This window comes from Ictidomys tridecemlineatus, chromosome 8 (genome assembly GCF_052094955.1).
Source record: "Ictidomys tridecemlineatus isolate mIctTri1 chromosome 8, mIctTri1.hap1, whole genome shotgun sequence".
NCBI classification, from domain to species: Eukaryota; Metazoa; Chordata; class Mammalia; order Rodentia; family Sciuridae; genus Ictidomys; species Ictidomys tridecemlineatus.
The window spans coordinates 100,296,619-100,316,847 of NC_135484.1; the positions used below are offsets into that span (position 1 = coordinate 100,296,619).

The 20,229-nt window shown below is 38.8% G+C and overlaps 1 protein-coding gene across 9 annotated transcripts in view; it reads left to right on the forward strand.

The window, feature by feature from the left end:
* Pkhd1 (PKHD1 ciliary IPT domain containing fibrocystin/polyductin) overlaps positions 1-20,229 on the forward strand; it is a 432,625-nt gene that overhangs the window by 75,299 nt on the left and 337,097 nt on the right. For all 9 annotated transcript variants that reach the window (XR_013425107.1, XM_005318573.4, XM_078019904.1 and 6 more), the window contains exon 35: positions 3,073-3,223. Coding sequence is in view for 8 of the 9 variants with exons in the window: in XM_005318573.4 (XP_005318630.2) it covers positions 3,073-3,223 (151 nt within the window). In the remaining variant the exon portion in view is untranslated. The remainder of the gene's footprint in view (positions 1-3,072; positions 3,224-20,229) is intronic.

Here is a 20,229-nt window from a genome sequence, read left to right on the forward strand (position 1 = left end):
TCTGACTTTAGGATCTGACGAGCCCAACCCAAAGGGCAATACATTGGGAGTCAGGAAACTTAGGTTCTAGAACCATCTTTGTCACTATATGAACCTGAAATATTTACCACATTCTCTTAGATATATTCATATATATGCATTTGTGCATGCATGTCCACCTTTATCTAAATCTGTATCCATGTCTGTATCTCTACATCTATTTGTACCTATATACATTTTTTTTCTATTTAAATCTGTCCAATTCACAACATTATTTGGGAGGAAAACATAGCTATTAAGAAAATTTGAAATTTTGTAAATGCTCGTCTATTTTTGGTATACTGGTGTCTCAGCTAATTTGGATAATGGCTTTTAAAAGAGAAAACAATCTTCAGCAAGGTAATCAGGGACAAATAAAACCGTCTAACAGAAAGGGCCTGAACTCTCTTCAGAGCAGGAAACATGTGATCAGGGAAGACTCATGTTGCTGACAGGTATGCACAAGGAGGGCAGTGTGACCTGGCCCACTCTACTCACTCCTTTGCCAGTGGAGCCCAGTAACAGGGGAAAGGTGATGGGCAAATAGTCTCCAAAGTAGAAAAGGAAAATGGGAGAATTCTGGAAATTCAGACAACTAAGCCTGACATTAGCCCTGACACAATTCTAGGAGGAGTGTTCAAGCAGGTGATTTGTGAGCCTTCAGAAGTAAAAGAGGTTGTCTGGGAACCAATTCACAAAGAGTATGTTTGTATCAAAAACCAATGTCATTTCCTTTGGGATAGGTCTACTTGTGACTTATGATGTATATGGAGGGCGAACTTTCCAAACTATTCTAACAACCTCTCCACCCCCATTAGCAAAACATAATTCTGCAAAGTCCTAAGTGGCCTGACACTAACCTCAAATTAATTTGAAGTCAGGTGTTTTAAAAGTTTATTTTGGTTTTGCATTCTATTCTACCGTATTGCCATATTTACCTAAATATTACATTACAATTGCATTTTAATTCAGAAGTTATGTTATTTTGCTTCTCCTTTCTGAATCTTGTAGTTTGACTGACTCTTCAGGAGCAAATGGTGTATTTATCCCATGGCTTCATCTACCCCTTGAATGAGCATTCAACTAAATGGATTTTTATGTTGATTTTAGTCTCCCAATTTAAAAAGTATTGGAGTGATGTGTTTAAGTCAGTGAGGTGAAATAAAGCAATAAGGAATGTAAATTTTCATATTTATATTTCAATAGCACCATCACCTCCACTACCAACAAAAATTATGACAACAGTTGCCTTTGTTGGATGTTTACTGTGTACCATGTTCTGTGCTAATCATTTTGTGTACTTCATTTTTTTTTTATTCCTTAATACCTCTATAACATAGGAACTGAGTTATTAGTCACGTCATTTTATAAATGTGAAAACCAAAGCTCACAGAGTCATGTCTTCAAGGCCATATAGATGGGATTCAAATGCAACTGGCCTGTTTCCAAGCCTAACATTTACATGCTTGGGCTTCTCTGAGAATCAACTGACAAATGCAGCATGGGGAAATTCTCTGGCAATTGCAGCCCTGGGACTTTGACTTCACTACTCTCTTCCAGCAAGTTTAAGGGGACACAAAATTAACTGTGTTAGGTGTTATAGGTGGGAGAGCTCAGATAAAGGGAGACCAGTTCCTCAGTGGTCAGCCCAAACCCTGAATTTTGTTCTGGGTGGTATAGTATTAAAATATCAATATAACCCCCAAATAGGTCTAGAGGACAGTAGGTGTTAAAGTCCTGTCTTGGTGGCACGGGGCTGAGAATATTTTAGCATGAAGAAGAGAAGAGTAAATGGTGAGATGTGATAGTTCTACTGCTCATTATTTCTCGAAAATTGTGGGAGAAACCATTTCAGTATTGATTTGAAAAAAGACGCTGCAGTTCAACATGATTTATAGTTTCTCAGTCAGTAACCTTTTGCCCTTTCCCCCCACCCTTCCTGGATTCTGCCATCTTCACTACTGAAGTTCAATCAGCATCTGAAAATTCAAGAGTGCTGCTCCAAGGAAGCAGGACACCTGGATTCTGAATTTGTGAGCGGCATAATTTTATGTTGACTTTATGCAAATCCCTGATCTCTTTGGGTTACATTTTTTATTCCTCCACCTAATTTACAGGCTGAAATGAGATCATACATATGAAATTGCTGAAAAGTATAAAACATCATGCATTATTATTACTAATAATCTTTGAGTTAGTTGCAACAGTGCCTAAAGCCAGGATTATTTTTGAATAAATATCACACCTGTTGGGGCTGATATCCTGCAATATCCATGCTTTCACCTCCTCTAGACTGCTTATTTTCTGTAATGCTACATACACTGCTGTTTTTTATTTTAAATCTAGTCTGGCTTCTCCCCTTAAAGCAAGGGGACTTTTAAAGTGAGTGGCTGGTAGTATAACTGGCACATATATCGAATCTCCTTAGTCTGGGCTGTTAAGTAAGTTTAATTAATTTACTAAGTTAATGTTCCACTGCTAGCAACAGAGCCTCATTGCCATCAGCTGGGGAGAGGGAATTGAAAGCCTAAATGAGCTCATTTTTTCACAGTTGGAATTAGGGACCAGTTAGCCAGTTGTGTGGGTTTTCCAATTTCTCCATCTGCCCTGGGGGGATTCAGGCAATTCACTCCCCCAACACTAAGTGTGAGTAAGATCAGGAAAAGGGAAGGGGAAAAGGAAAAATTAAAAAAAAAACCCAAAAACCTCTGTCCAACATTAGTTTCCATTTTTGGAACTGGAAGTATTGTCTGCATCTTTTTGTTAAGTTGGGTTTGGAGAAGCTTTGACTGATGTTCCCGATAGATTGGGAAAAGAAGAAAGGCCTCACTGAAAGATATTTACCATGTGCATTTTCATTGCAGGGTGAGCAGATAAAGGAAAAACAAATAAACAATAAAAGAATGGAAACAAAATTACAGAAATTTGCAAAATTTGACAAATGGTGGCCTGTAGTTGCCACAAGCTAATGGCTTGCAATGATTAATAAGAGTAAAAATAATTGCATTTCATTAAGATTGATGACACCCCATTTAACCTCCCCTCTCGTTTCAGCCCTAAAGTGGAAAGAGATGAAGTTCTCATCTATAATAGCTCCTGTAACATTACCATGGAAACTGAGGCAGAGATGGAGTGTGAGACGCCTAATCAGCCAATTACCGCCAAGATTACTGAGATACGGAAAAGCTGGGGCCAGAACACTCAGGTATAATCAAATCTTTTTTACAGACTGATTCAAACAGCTCAAATTAAATTTGTAATATTGTGTACATTAAAAAAACAATTTAGTCCAAATGGCAGCGATATATAATATTAAATGCTCTCAAACTTTGAGGAGCTGGTCTAATGCACAACATCTGAATTCATAGTTAACTATGGTTAATCATATATTTTCTCAAAAATAAATGAATGCTGCCTGGGCTCTTTTAAAGCAAATTCTGAACAGATAATCTCCCAGCATTTTGTCCTGATTTCTGCATGCATATTTCTTCATAAAATAAATGGCCTAACAATTAACCAGGCCCTTCTGGAAGGCTTCCAAGTCACTCAGCCCTCCTCAGTGTGGTGGGACAACGAGTCCCTGGTCCATCCTGTTTTTGTCTGTTTCATGGGGAGCAGAGTGTGAATGTTCACCTTGGTGGGGATTGTGTGGAAATTACAAATGAGAAGGATTGCAGGGCCACTGGCCCAGCAACTCTACCTCAATGCATTTGTTTTGAAATCACCCACAACACTCCCTTCAAGTGGCTGTTCTAAGAATGTGTCTTTAAGTCCCCAGTGAAAGATACACAGCCTCCCCAAGGAATTTGCGAGAATTGAAATCAGAGGCTAAGAGCTCTTTGGAAATGGATCAGATAATCTTTTACAACTCCCCAGGCTTCTCACTGTACACAGACAAAAAATAATATTTATTGAGCACCTTCTCCCTCAGGTGCCTTTCTCTTTATGAAAGCAGTTTTTAGATTTTTCTTCTCTGTCTCTCTTATTGGGAACAAACGTTTATTAAGTGCCTATTATGTGCCACACACTGTTCCAGATTCACTCAAGAGTGCTGTTTGAGTCAAACCGTCTAAATCCAAAACTATACTTCCTGGTTCATAGTATATGTTTTTGTCTAACTTTTGCACAGGTGCTGACAAGGTATGTAATTGCAAATATTTTTTTTTCCTGTTCTTCCTAAACTGCTCCCTGTCATCCTTTTCACCCCTCTGGGGTTTCTGTGTTTCTTCCATCACTTCCTAACCTTCTTCCTCCCTTTACCCTCCTTTCAGTGATTGTTGAAGGCTGTCACTTCCTGTTTCTTTGTGTCCCCCTCAAATGCCCCTTCCTTTCAATTCACTGTTGATATGAATTTCCAGAACCACTGTCTTCCCATTGCAGCCTCCCTTTCACTCTGTGCCTCTTTCTTAGCAGACAGCTCTAACTGACATTTCAAAGTGAGATGAAACTGCTGTGGGACAGTGAGCAACTGTTAATCCTCTCTGGGCTTCAGTTTCTGTCTGGATACACAATCGCTTAGTGTTGTTGGGATGCTCATGTAAGCAAATGCTGGTAAAAGGAAGGGAGAGGGAGAGACAGGTTAGCACAGTGGTTAAATCTGTGAGCTTCAGAACCAGAACATTCAGGTTTGAATACATCACTTTCTACCTGGGGGACTTTAGGCAAGTTACTCACCACTTCTGTGCCTCCATTTCTCATCTGTAAAGTAGGGGATAGCAACAATAGTCACCTAATAGGGTTGTTCTGAGTCTTACACATAGTGAATGTCCAGTATTAGCTATTGTTGGCAATGCTAGTCATGCCAGAAAAATGATAGAGAGTTGCTTCTCTGTAATTCTTGCTACCTGGGCCAATCATTTAACTTCTAAGATCTTATTTAACTTTTCATTCTCTCAAAGTTGAATTTAGAGACTTTTTGAAGGTTACATGCATCACTTGTTTTAAAATATTTATGCAACACATAAGTATTGAGGTTTTTAAAATATTTTTAGTTGTAGATGGACACAATAACTTAATTTTATTTATTTATTTTTATGGTGCTGAGAATTGAACCCAGTGCCTCACACATGGTAGGAAAGCATCCTACAACTGAGCCACAACCCCATCCCTATCTACTGAGTTTTAACCATGTTCAAGAGCCTCTGCCATGCTCTGAATCAGATAAGAAAGTAAGACAGAAAGATACTCCTATTATTAAGGGATATTGGGAAGTGAGGGCACACATGGAAGCAGGTGAGGTTTGAAAGACAGTATCTAAAGTCAGTTTACCGCAGTAGGATGAAGCATTGGGCACCATCCAGACCAGCCGTCTCATTTCAAAGATGAATTAAGATTTAAAATAGACCTTGGTAAAGGTCACAGAGCTCATTATTTGGCATCATAACCCATGCAGCCATAAGTCATTGTGGTGAAGTGAGCCATTTAATCTTCAGGAACCGATGGTGGGGAGGAGTATATTTGTCAGAACCTGCTAGACTAGAGCCTGTGTGGGAAACTTCAGAGGGGCAAAGAGGAGGTAGGTGCCACTGTGAGGTAGGTGCCACCGCGAGGTAGGTGCCACTGCTGTAGCTTCAAGACATGATAAGCATTGCACTCAAGTGTTGATGATAATGTCTACACTCTTAAACGCTCTTTTGGGAGCAGAGTCCTATCAAGTAGTACGAGGGGAGCAATAGCAGGGATTTACAGCAAAATCATCAGTTTAAGACCTACTTTAGCACCAGTGGAGTCCTAAAGAACGCAACTAAGGTCTCAAGCACAATTGCTATCGTGCTGACTGGATCAACATGGTGGAGTTGGGAAACAAGTATAGCTGAATGTTCCCGTAATTGTCCAGGGCCCAGAAAGGCAATAGAGAAATTATTCATTCTAGATTCTGCTCTCTGGTAGGGTAGTTTAGTTTGCTTCAGGATTGGAATATAATGAATCCTATAAATAGAGGGTTTATAACTAACTGAACACAAAATTGACTTATCACCCAAATCAGAATGCTTTTGAGAGTGCAAGGACGATAATTAATAATTGTGTTGGGATAATATGGCACTCTTGTTGGGGTATGTGGAAACCCTACTGGGCCAGGGAACAATTCGTCACTATGCAATACATGGTTACCTTATCTCTGAATGTCTGATTTTCCTGCTTTGGCTTGGGAACAACATGCCACCTTTGCTAGAATGCTTGGTTGCCTTATCTTGGCTTAGACCTGGGGAAGATCACCACTGGCAGATGATTAATGAGGTCTATAACCCAGGTTTTCACTTCCAAGTTCAAGGATTTCCTATGTGAGAATATGGGGACATTAATAGAATAGATACATAAGCAATAAAAGGGTTCCAAAAACAAATACATTTGGAAAGTTGGGTGTAAAATATTTGTGTGTGTGTGTGTGTGTGTGTGTGTGTGTGTGTGTGCGTGTGTGTGTGTGTGTGTGAGTGTTTATTTATTTTCCCACTAAAGGACTTTTTTTTAGAGCATCCAATATGTGAATATATAATGTGATTTCTATAGAAAGCTATAGTGTAGAATGTCACCCAGACTTACCTATGCCCAGATTTCCTCCAGGGCTGTTACCTGTCCCACTGCCTTCAATTTGGCAGGTGCCTGTGCCATGCTTTTTCCCTGTTGAAGTGAGGGCTCTGTCCCATCATCTTCAGGTGGGTCAGTCCAGTGAGCTCTATTGAAGTATTATATTATGATGTACAGTGCAGGTAAGTTTCAGGGAAGCAGAAGAGGAATCAGGGCAGAAGGTACTAAAACTCTAGGACAGTGTGAGGTGCATGGTGCATGTGTAGGGCACTCGTGAGTTGTACGTAATTTTCCAGGGCCCAGAAAAACACACTCACAGGGGAGAGTGGTGATGGGAAGTGTTACTGAAACCTGGAGATGAATGAAAGGTCTGCTTTCTCTTTAAAGAGAAATTGGCCTGCTCATCCCCCTAAATTCTATCCTCCACCCAACTCCAGAATCTCGGCAAATCAAATTCTACTCCTCCCAGGAAGGAGATCAGATATTACTCTAGAGAGATTAAACCAGAATAACTGCTCACAGATGCTGGCATTTGAAAGCTTCCTGAAGTCCTACTTAGATTGATCATCTACTTAGATTTTTAGTGCGTTGCTAAGACATTTGAATGGACAGATTTCTTATTTGGGCTAGGAGAATGCAATGATTTTCAGGCTTACCCACATGCCATTCACAACTAGAAAACTAGTCAACGTGTATTTCAGATGTTGCATAACTGACAGCACAAAGCTGAGATCCTTGGAGAATGGAAATACATAAGGACAGTGACTTTCTATCTGTGAGCATTGTTCAAAACCCAGCACAGGGAAATAGAATCCAGACAGAGTGAAACAGTCTCATTGGAGGGATCATTCAGAGATTGGAGTCCAGGCTGGCTGATGTTGGTGGGATTTGCAGGACAGGTTGATAGAGAGGAAGGAGGTCTGTAGAAAAAGAGCTCTAGAAATCTGCATGGGAGTCCTTTGAGACTTTGGCCCAATATTTAAGCAATCATAGTGAGTGCAATTCTGTGATGTCTAGCAGAGAATAGCTACCAAGATGCTTGAAGTGAATAAAAATTTTAAAGTACTTGACAATATAGTACTTGGAAAAGTTCAAGTGATGATCAATTAGGGTGCAGAGACCTCATTCAACATCACAGCATTGAGTTGAGACCACAGAAAGGCCATATTTTCAGTGGCAAGGAAATACAGACAACTGAGCTAGATCACAAATAGGATAGGAAAGGAAGGATGCAAGTAGGTATTTTGGTCAGGCAGCAGCTTCCTCAAACTTGCTGTCATTGTTGGTGGAGAGAGTTTTCTTGAGTTAAAAATATTTTGAATAAAGCTGTGGTCTATTAGTGTGTTATTGATTGGACAAGATCAAGTCTCCATGGGTCACTTGTCCATTCTTCTGGTGACTACAGAATAGCTGTTAGACAGCTGTAATTTTTGGCTGGTTAAATCACCATCATTTTTTTTAAAAGTATTTATGTTTCAAAATTCATTTGTGTTCTTTAATGCTTTTCTCTCTCGGAAATATTTTTATTTTCTTAAAATTGGAGAATTTTTCTCTTGTGAAATTCCTTAGTACTTTATCCTATTCATCTTGTAGAATTTGTCGTCTTATACATTTAAAATGTATTCATTTAACTATCTTAACTGCCAACTAGACACTAGTCTGAGGTTGGGGTTCATGTAGAATTCTTCCTTGATCTCTCTTTGGCAAATGAATGGATGAAGACATATATTTGTACTGGACACTGATAAAAAATAAAGCCACGTTGCTTAATTTAATCCCTAAATTTTTGTTTAAGGAGAGTCTTCTAGAAAATTCATGAAATCCGGTGAAATAACAAAATTTACCTTTTCTTTATAGTGTGTGTACCTATTTAGAATCTAACTTGAAAATACTTTTCATTCCCTAATCAATTTTGCTTCTCTTGTTACTGAAATCCAGAAACAATTTTTTCCCTCTTAAATTTTATTTACTTTTCTTTTATTTCTTTTCATTTCCTTTTGGTTTTTCTTCACTTCCACCACCCCACTTCTTTTTCTTTTTCCTCTCCCTTTATCCTTCTCGTTTTCATTCAGTTGTGTATCTTCGAGGTTTTTTGTGCCTCAGACAGGGGTGTTATGGAAAGCAGAGCTGAGCTAGTCATTAGATCAGGGACATAAGCTATAGGGACTTGACAGTTTCCCAACTGACTCCAAGGAACCTTACTGAGTTCCTCGTGCCTGTATTTTCTCTGTGAAATGGGGGTCCTAATATATGACAATTTTCTACTGCAGGAGGAGAACAGTTGAGAAGGTTGACATTTCACATCTGAAAGGGCCTTACCTACCTCCTTAGGATAATTAGGCAGGCAGCAGAGACAAATGGGTCTCACAGTAAATGGGACTGCTGGTACCTGGCTTCTGATTCTAGCACTGTCCCTGTCTGTGACTGTGGCAACTCACTTCACTTTTAGATTGATTGGTAATATCCAATGGCCAGCTTTTGGAGTAGAAAGGCATAACCTACCAACCTGTTATAGCTGGAGGAATCTAAGTCCAGCAGAGGCATTATGATATAGTAATTACGAATGTGGGCTCTAGGATAAACCTAAATTTATTTGAGGCTCATTCTTCTATTTGTTATGTAATTTTGGGCATTTTTTTAAATTTCCCTGTATCTGTTAATTCTATCTCTTAGTGTAGAAGCAATTAAATAATAGAGAGACTTAGCATAGTGTCTCATCCATAGGTAATTCTCAGAATGTGCTAGACATCATTGTTTGTTAAATTCTGCAATTGAGAGAGATCATAAATTTGTAAGTGCTCTGCACATTGTTTTACAAGGTTACGGTCGTCATAATTTATGTCCAAGTTTTTCCTGGTGGTGTTGTAACCAGAGCTTGTTGTGTGAAAGCGGTTTTGCCACACTTGCTTGAATCTAAGACCTTGCCCTTTTTTAAAAAAGAAAGAGGACATTCAGGTAATATTTAATCTGAATATTGTCTTTAATTCAGCTGAACAAGTTAACTGTGTCTCTCTATGTATTGACTGAATTCATGACATCAGCCTGTTCCTATCATATGTTCATAGTGAATGAGACTGTGGTTTCAATAGTCATTCATCATATTTTGCCAAAAGAGTCCTTATCATTTCTGGTTATTATTATGTCACTGAATAATTACATCACTATACACGAGTTGAATCATCATAGGTAAACTATGCTTAATATTTATCTTAAAGTCACACTTATGACCTCAGTGGAAAACAGTGAGTTTTATGAGCTCTATGAAAATGACCTTATTAATGACAGGAAGTGGGCAGTCCCCCAGGGACACGACATGACAATTTCCTTCTAAAGCACAGCTTCATAAATTGAAGCCATCTTGGTCTAGATAAATACTGTGTGGAATGTTCTCAGTGAAACCTGATACTATGCAGAAATACATGAGCTCATTTTTGGGTTTGACTGTGGGAGTATAATAAGCCTTTCAAAATATGAAATTTTAGCTATCTTGCAGATAGGAATGAATACTATGAAAACTGCTTTGGATGTTAGAAAGGCCCCTATGAGGGTTCTTTGGATCCTACAGAGGAGATAAGGCTTGGGGAATGAAGAACCTGAAGTATTCAAATTAATTTATTAGTTGATTCATTGAATGGGTAACACATTTTTTTAATCTCACATTTTAATTTCCATGTCTGTGTCATAGAAGAATTACGTGTAAGACTTCATAACAGCTTGTGCAAACTATAATATGTGGATGTGTTACATTACCAGCACACTTAATTTTTCATGTGAGAGAAAAACTTTTTCACAGGTACATAGTCTAAGGACATTGTAGTAAATCACAACTTCTGAGGCTTGATAGAAAGTTTAAAACACTCAGCTATGAGTAGGACCCTTCCCAGGTACAAAGGGTCTCAGATAGCAGTTGTGTGAGTGGGTTTCAGAAAGTGGATGTCTTTCTGTTTGGTGTGTGATGTGGTGGTGATGGTACATATGCATGTGCATGTGCATGTGCATGTGGATTTGTGTTGAAGGAATGATGTGAGTTTTGTTAGTGTTTGGATATGTGGTTCCTTACTAGACATTTTAATCTCTTCTTTTTTTTGTCAAAAGTAATTAAATGTTAGTTTTGCACCTCATGTATGTATCATGCCTATTTTCAAGAGGAAATAATCATAGTAGTCTTGACATACAAAAGACAGTAAATTTGGAGATTATCAGTGTCTTCTTAGTGGTTTCTCCTTAAATCTTGTTGTTTCAACCATAGATCTTCCTTTCCAAGGACCTTGCTGTGAGTACCACTGTGCTTTTTTTCTTTAAAAAGCCGTGGTAACTGCTTTTAAAATGTATAACTTTATGGAGAACTATAGGAAGGTTTGACAGAGAGCTGCAGAGCAGCTGGAGACTGGTTGGTGAAGAAATTTGGGTAAGAGTAAAAAAGGAAGGACATTTCATTTTGGATGAAAGAGAATTTGGCTCTTCAAATATTGAAAGTGTTATGGAAACTGACTCCATCAAATTAAAAATCAGCTCAGAGAGAAAGAACTCCTGTCTCTTAGAAGATTAGTTTAGAGGAGAAGAGAAGGAGAATCAGAAGAAGCAGGAGTGTTGAGTGGAATTAAAATTATTGAGCTGGTTTCTGATAATAGCTTTACTCAGAGATTATTTAAATGGTATTATCACTTCTATGAGTGGATGTTAACTTGTCATTGACTCTATAAAATTGTTATTTCAGGCATAAGCTTTTCTGTATGATTTTTGCATGTTCTGCTCCTTTTCCTACTGGTACATTCCAGCTCTGAGGTAATTACACTAACCTCAATGGAAGGTACATGTGCCTTACTCCACCTAAGGCTTATTTAGCTATAGTCCTTCTGATGTCTTCACAGATTACTTCCACCAGTGGCAGGAGGATCAGTCAAGATCTCTTCTGGCCCTTTTGTTAATCTCAGCTAAAGTGGGCTGATGGCTGGTTTGTGCAGGGGTATTGAGGAATGTGTGACCCCAACAATAAATACATTGATAAACAATCAATAAATTTGGAGAACTTGGGTTTTCCCCAAGGCACAAGTGACTCTCTGGTTACCTTTCTTTATGGAGCTAACACAAATGCAATTGAGAGGAAGAATTTGTGGATGAGGGAATCTTACCCATGAAATATACTATAAAAGATTATTTCAGTTACATTAGAAAGAAGGAAATGGGTCCTGGCTAAGGGAGGAAGGAAAGAAATGTGTAGAAGTGGTCATTTAATGAGGAAATAAATTGCTCTTAAGAGTTCATATGTTTTTTTTTTTTTAAAGCAAGAAAGGTGTGCCTGGATTCTATAGGTTTTCTAAGAGAACATCTGGCCTTTCTAAGGTATGATGATCACTAAAGGGAGATGCAGAAAAAAAAAAAACAGAAGGAATCACTGTGATGTTTCCTTGCTTCCAGCTATAATGCTGGCAACTTCCTCAAATCAATGAGTATTTAACTAATTTTCCATACTCCTCTTTTTCACCTAAGAGAATGTGTGGCAACTCTCAGTTTTTCCATCTGTTTTTCCATCTCCAGGATCTGGTCTCCTCTGTTTTGAGAACAAGGAAGTACTGTACTTGCCCAGGCTTTTGAAATTTGATGGTGCCCTGTGACTTGCTTAGAATGTGGATAGAAGCATTGCATCTCTGGGCTTAAGACTCTTTTCATTTGCCAGGGTGACTAGCTCTGACTGTGGACTGCATATATGTCAACATATACATTCTGTTTCAGGGATTTGCACACATTTGTAGTGGACATTGTGAGAATAAGAAACAAACTTGTGGATGTTGTATGAAGAAAAATAATTTTTTCCCTTGCCCCCACCCCCCCCATTATGGATCAGCATCCACTTATCAGAGAAAATATTTGACCTTTGGTTTTTTGGGGTCCACTTACTTTGCTTAGCATGATAACTAATTAGAACAAAATAAAATAAAATTTTGTTGCATTGTGCCATTGAAGATATGGGATTCTTTGTTACTACATACAATCTTGACAATAGTCAGTCTTGACCAGATACACATCTTTCACAAGTGGCTCTGTGGTCTTGAGGCTGACCCACTGTGTTCCACATGGTGTCTTTAAATGTTTTTTAATGAGTCCACATGGACTCATAACCTAATTTATAATCTTGCTGGCAAATATGACAAGATAGATTATGAAATAGAACCATTAGGCAGAAATTAGGGACTTATGTGGATTTAGTGTGTGTGTGTGTGGGGGGGAACGGCTGGATGTTTGATGACGTTTAGTTTCTTCCCATCCTTTGGATTCTCCCTCTGCTCCCCTTTCATTGGTGCTTTGGTCCCTATGCCCTGAAGACCTTCTGTGGACTTTTACAGTGCTTAGAAATTAATCACTTCTCTTGCAATGTTGTCGCAAGTGGGAGTTCATGGGGAGACATGGCTCTTCGTAGCATTTCGGCCCATGCTAAGTCTCTGTTTATTTCTTCCTAAGAAATACTTGTGAATATTATGCATCAAGAAAATTTGTTCAAATCAAGCTTGTGTCTATTTCTATGGTCCACATTCATGTCCATAGGGCTTTATAATCTATTTATAGATATTTTTCCATTACTCATGCCTTCTCATTTCTCTCTTTAAATTTTGCTTTTAAAAAAATCTTTTTACTGGGGAGAGGAGAAGAAAGGAGAAAATAGAGGGCAAAAGGGTATAAAAATGTTAGTGAATCCTTCTAATTTGTACAATTAATATGTGTTAATAATTATGATAAAAATATTGTTGTGGATACTTCAACCATAGGCAAAAATGAATCAAACGAGCTTAAATGGTGAGGAGATTGAATGGGCTCACAGGACAGGAAAGTTCAGAGTCCTAGGAATGATGTGGTGTGGCAGCTCAGGGCTCTACCCTGCCTTTCACAGTGTCAGACTCAACCTGGGCATGTTTCTCTGTGCTCACAAGGTGGTTTGCCAGTAGCCCCCAGGGAAGCTTGCTTTCCTGTTCACATCATATAGGAATGAAAAGGTCTTTCAAAGCAGAGTCTCAGAAGGAGGAAGTTTCTTTCTTAGACTCCAACAAATGTCTCCTAGTGACACATAGGTCCAAATCAAGTTGACCACACCGTCCTGTGCTCAGGGCAAGGGCTTTGCTGATTGATTTCGGCTAATGAGTGGACCTTAGAATAGAGCTAATCTCACCTCAAATCTTTGGATAAGAACCTGGGAGCAATGATGCTTGGGAAAATCTTGAGACTATTGATGAGTGGAGAGCTGGAGAGAGGCAATTGGGAAGTGAGCTAATGCTTAGCACAATGGTCTAGCTTTTGTCTCTACACATCTACAAGAGGACCTCTTCCTCTGGTCCTCCTCACTGCTCCTTTTTGAGAACTTAAGGCATGCCATTGCATGGAATTTTGATAGAGGTTAAAATATTCCTGTAATTTATAAAGGAGTCAGCTAAGTGAAAAGGAAAGAATTTGGTAAACCTCTTGTAGAATTCATTGGGAGAGTTTGCTTTTAACAAACTACTATGGTTTAGATATGAGGTATCTCCCAAATGCTCATGTGTAAGATGATGCAAGAACATTCAGAGGTGGTATGATTAGATTGTGAGAATTATAACACAATCAATACTTAACTCACTAATATGAACTGGGTGGTAACTGTAGGCAGGTGAGGTGTGTCTAGAGCAGGTATGTTACTGGGTGTGTGTGCCTTTGGAGTTTATATTTTGTCCCTAGTGAGCAGAGCACATTCTCTGCTTTCTGGTGACATGTCCTGAGCTTAGTTCCTCTGCCACAACCTTCTGCCATGATGATCTGTTCTGCCTCAGTCCAGGTCCAGAGCTGTGGAATTAGCCAACCATGGTCTGAACCTCTGAAACTGTGAGCCAAAGTACATCCTCATCTGCATTGTCCTTGTTAAGTCTTTCAGGCACAGGAATGAAAAAAATGGACTAAAACACAAAGAAGCAACTAAGAAAGCATTATGAACACATACAACACATTTTTCCAGAAACCTATAGGACCTCAAAATTAGTTTTGTGTTTCTTTTGTAATATATGTCTTTCTTATTCAAAATGACAGTAGTTGTTTTTATGATGTATCAATTTCGATTGGGGTTCTATGCAAGATAACTCTTCTCTAATAATAAAGAAAAGAGCAATCCAAAGAAAGAAATGGCATGTTCTAGTGTTTGCCTCCCATAATGGTCTTCCCAAACACATTACAAATATTAATTAATCCTCTCAGCCTCTGTGTACAGTGAATACCTGTTTAGACAGATTGCAGTAGACAAAGTCAACTGACCAAGGCTCATTAGTGGATTAATCTTAAAGACAAGGGCCTTGACTATTGGGGTTCACAGCTGTAGTAACAGCCACCTGAAAACATTGCCATTTAGCTTTCTCCCTTCCCATAGGGGAGAAACATGCACAGCCAAGCAGAAAGTAATGTATTTTTTTCTGTTTCTGCCTGATACCCATTCACATAAGTTTGAAGGACATTACCTGATGAATTCACTAAGACATGGAACAAAGGGAACAACATGACCAGCAGAGGGGCATGGTTCTCCTGTGGCAGGAAAGTGAAATAATCATTTTAGATATTCAAATATTATTTACAGGTACCTCAGAGTGTCCCAGTCACTGTATTATATTAGCCATTCTATGGGATTTTCAATTTTTTTAAACAGATAATTGAAGGCTATGAAATTATGAGGGACTTAAAATGATGCATTTAAAATCCAAAATGGTAGAACTAGTCCAATCCTTTGGACTTTGAAGTATTGTAGTAACTTTTTAGAGGAATAAGATAAAACCCCTACCTTGTTGAATGCAATTTTCAGTAGGAGGGATATAAAAAGTTGATATGCAAAGGGTTTCAATGTGATAACAAAGGTATTTGTATTTCAATGTGGAAAATCAGTGAAGACAAAGAAATCATCCAACTGAAAAAATGACCTGGGACGTCCTTAAATGTAGCATTGAAACTTGGATCTAAAAGGATTATTAGGATTTGGATGAGAGGAAATGAGGAACAAAGGTATTCTGGTAACTATAGAATCCTAGAGGTGGGAAAAGTAGTTCATATAGAAGTAATTCTATTTACCATGGAGTGTAAGATTTGAAAGAAAGCAGTCAGAATGGGAGTCATTGGGAACAAAGGTAGGAAAAAACATCTAGTATGGTCTTGAGTGCTAAACTCAGGAGTGTAGACTTAATCCATAAGGAAATGCAGGCCACATAGAGGCTTAATAAGTTTTGTAGCCATCACTCTGCCTCATAAAGTGTCCCTTTCAGCCCATAATAGAGTCAGAATGCTAGTCTTATTGAATGGCAGCCCCAGGCCAGACTAGTCCTTACACAGGTAGAGCTGTTCTCTTGCACTCAGGTGCTGGTACATGAAGGGCTCTGCTGCCAGTCACAGTGAGAATATCAGGAGACAGGGTCTTCTTCAGGTGTCGGGGAGAGAGGGAGCATGAGTGTCTTGGAGGTTGCCGTGTGGAGGAATCCCTAGTGACCTTCTCAATAAGGAACACCATAAGCACAAGGTGCTTGAGATTCCTGCTGAGATACCAGAGAGACAGTGGGGTACAGTGCTGAGAGCAGGCCATCTGAGTCCTCCCTCCTAGGCTTGGGTTTCCTTTGCCTGTGTGATTATAGGCAAGGCTTCAGGAAAACCTGAGCCTGCCCCCATATACAGAGAGGAATTGGACTTGTCCACATTTGCTGATGCAAATGCTGTAGGCAATTAGTCAATTAGTAATGTAGGATGTCCTGTTAGAAGATAATCATTCTGTGGTCAAGCGAGACTGAGAAATCCTGCGGACTCAGTTCCACTCTGCAAGTCACCATGGCCAGTAGTAACACATTAAGAGCTTGGAGAGTTCTCCAGGAAGGAAGGTAGCTTTACTCTATTCAACCCAGTCTTTCCCAGACTTATTTGATCATAAGAATCTTACTGATTTTTCTTCTGTGCAACACTGATTGGATTTCTGTTTAACACTCTGGGAAATTTTGGAATAGGTCCTTTGTAGATGTCTTTCCACTTTTATGGTCTGCTTCCGGAGGTTTCTCCTCCTGTCTTGAATTTTAGAATTCCAAAAGAGGTTTATGCTCTAGCCCCGCTGAGTGAATTTTCCTCTCTATATTCTAGTATTGACTTTCTCTCACAGTGGAGGCAAGGAGTTCTTTAAAAGTATTTTTAAAAGAGCTTAGAGATACTCTGAGGAAGACGGTCCCTGGTGGTTTTGTCATATGACTTCATTAGACACCTTGTATGCTAAGGAGCTATCAACTTCAGCTTCCAGTTAGGAATCATCACTTTTCTAACTTACTCTATTAACTAGGAAAGAGCTGAGGGTTTTTTTTCCCTCTCTCTCTTTTTTGCATCTGTATATAATATAATTTAACCTAGCAAAAAAGACACTGATTGTCTGTCCCACAGGACTTAATTAACTCCCAGCTTCATGGTGCTCCATGGAAATAATAAGAAAAGTAAAAGTTCGAGTGTTCCATACCTGTCCACTTCCACCTCTGGTGCATAATGAGATGTCAGGAACAGTGACACTGATGAGATGTGTAAAAGATGCTGATTGCAGGAGGCAGTGAGCTGCTTGCTTGGCTCCTGAGAGCTCTGGCCAGGCTGGAAGAACCACAGATCCAGTGAGCAGTTTTCGCCTTCAGATTACAATTTCTAGCCTTCGCCCCAGTCACCTCTCTGCCACCTGAGAGGTGGTTTTGTTAACCTTTAGCTCTGCCTTCTGCACCCTGGTCGAATGTGATGACAATTGTCACGGGGCAGATGCCATGTTTATTACACTGCCTGTAGCAAATCCAGACTGGTAGTGCAGGATTCTACCAGCCAGCCCTCAGGGGAGCCCATTAAGAAATTGCAAGGCTAATAAAAATCATGCTGGATGAAATTGCAATCCTCTGGTGCCACTCCGTGATGGGTTGACTCTGGTTTTACATTTTAATGGGGACAGGGACTGAAGGTTTGAACCAGGACCCTTGAACCAGTGGTACTAGAGGTTGTACCTTCTTAAACCAGAGCTGGAATGGGTTGCCAGAGATGAGCTTGCTTTTCTCTTTGTGTGGGTTTTCTGCACATTTGAGATAGGAATTTATTAATATTTCTGATACGCTAATACTGTGCTGCTCCTGGAAGAAAGCCTCATTCTGCCACAAATTCTGGGGCATGAAATTTGGGCCATAGTCAGAGTCTCCCTGCTTCTCATTGAAGTCTTCAGTGCCCCATCCAAGGGGGGTCTTGAGAACACAAGACTCTTGGTAAAATTGCTCTCAAACTTTCCTGTACTGGTGGCTTTTTACCAAGGACATTGTGTGGCAATAGGAAGAACTGTTCCAGCATTCAGTCATCTTCACATCACACCCTATAATCCAGAGGCCCCCAGGTCACAAGATGATTCTGCATCCTCTTGCTACATCTCTTCTGCACACATAACTCATAACTTGGATAAATCAATGGTGTTCAAACATTAAAATGAAACAACCAAATATATAATTGCTGTTTGGGGAAGATTGAGGAAAAATAAAAGGAAAAACACAATAGGATATTCAATACCAGGTGTGATGCCAATGACGAAGTATATTCTGCATTTTATTGTAAAAAGTACTGCTGCTACTAACCACAATAGAAAGGAGTAGTATTAATTGCATGCTGATCTCTTATCAGAATTGTGTGATGGGCTTTATTTGAGCTACTCACTTAATCCTCAAAAGAAAGCTGTGAAATGATTACTCTTCCCATCTGCATTTTACAGATTGTTAACTGATCAGAGAAGGTTGGGCATCTTTTTTCAGGATACACAGCTGCTAAATATCAACCTGAGATTAAATAATTCTAGAGACTATACCACTACTGCTGATTTTATTTAGAAAAAAATTCAAAAAAGGAAAACAAAAACCCATTCTCTTTTGTAAACATCACCCAAGATAAATAAACAAAATTACAATACAAATTTGTGGAAGTAGAACACTGGGTAGTGAGAAAATGTGAGTATATTAAAATTTGCCTTCTGAATGCCAGTCACAGCTGTGAGCATGGATCTGGTGTGCGTCACTACCGTTCCTGCCAGCCCCTGCCTGTTTTGAGGCATTGTCCTCCCACTTGTTTTCTGGACTCTTCTAGTGAGAATTTCTGCCTCCTCTACCCTTCTGTTGTAACAGTTGTTTAAGTGTGTGTGTGTGTGTGTGTGTGTGTGTGTGTGTGTGTGTGTGTGTATGTTGAATGAATACCTGAATAAACATAATTAAAATTTGTCCTCATGTGCATCTATAGTTCCATCTGCTTGAAAGACTGAAACCTGAGGAAAACTTGATCCCATGAATTTGAGACCAGCCTGGGTGATATAGAAAGACCTCATCTAAAAAACAAACAAACAAAAATGTTGCCTACATCGAAATCAGTTTTACTGTGAAACTTACTGACTCTGTAGACGTTGAGGGAAAAAAAAAGTACCATACTCTGATCAAATAAATAAATTATTTCCAGAGTGGTTTTACTCAGAAATCTTTCCTACTTTAAGGGAAAACATTCTGATGTCCAAAATTGGAATAGTTTCACCATTTGCTATCTGGAGCTTTCTGCAGGTTGCAGAGATGCAGGTGAACTTCACACAGGTGATTTCCAGGGTATCTTCTTGAACTCTTTTAATAAGTCTTGATAGTTTAATATTTAGTAGGAATTCTTTATTTTTCAGTATATAGAGAGCCTTGTAAGTTCCCTCACTGTAATTTTAGAGAAGGAATGGGTGAGCAGATCTATAGTTCCAGGATGCTTGGTTTAAGTTTGCTTTTTTTTTAATTTTGAGGGGAATGAGACAATGCTTCTTGTAAGGAAGGGATGAGAGATGCTTGGGTGGAAGATAAAGACATTTTGCGATATTTAGATGGTTGTCAACATATTGCCCCATAATTCCAACTTCCCTCCTCCTAAAACTTTGGCTTCTTCACAATATTACTTCAGTGGTTTAATATACAAGAAAAAAATTTAAAACCACCTTCACATCTTATTAAAAAAATACATGCTTAGAGTAGAAAATTTAACAAGAGACCATAGAAAGAGAAAAAGACAAAGAAAAAACTCTCCTTCCACAATTTCAGCATAGAGTTGCTTTGTTCCTGGTTAAGAATGTTAGTTAGCTGTGTTGTGAATTGTTAAAGGCTTCTTTATCATGTAACATGCAAGATGGAGAGTATGGAGATATCTATAGGCATTGACTAAAGAAGTATAATTTGGTGAAATAATTAAAAGACATTCTTTGTACATTGAAATTTTGAAAAATCATAAGTTTAATGATAGCAATGATGGGAATCATAGTCTATGTCTATGACTATGTATTTATCCATAAAACCCATCATTAAATCAATTTTAAAGATTTTTAATTCTTTCTTGGGGAAACTTTCTTTTCAGTATCCAGAGAAATTGACCTATGTTTTTTTCAGAGCTATCACAAGTAAAACAAGTGGAGGTAGGTCACAATGGGCCTATTTAAAGCAATATGCTTGTTGGGGATAATTTTATTTTTATTAATTTTTACTTTAATATGTATGTATGTATGTTTGTTTGTGGTGCTAGGGATCAAATCTAGGCCCTTGTGTATGCACTCTACTATGGAGTTACATTCCAAGCCCATTGTTTAACTTTTTTAAATGGACAATTTGAAATATAAAAAGTAGAGAGAATAGCATAATGAAC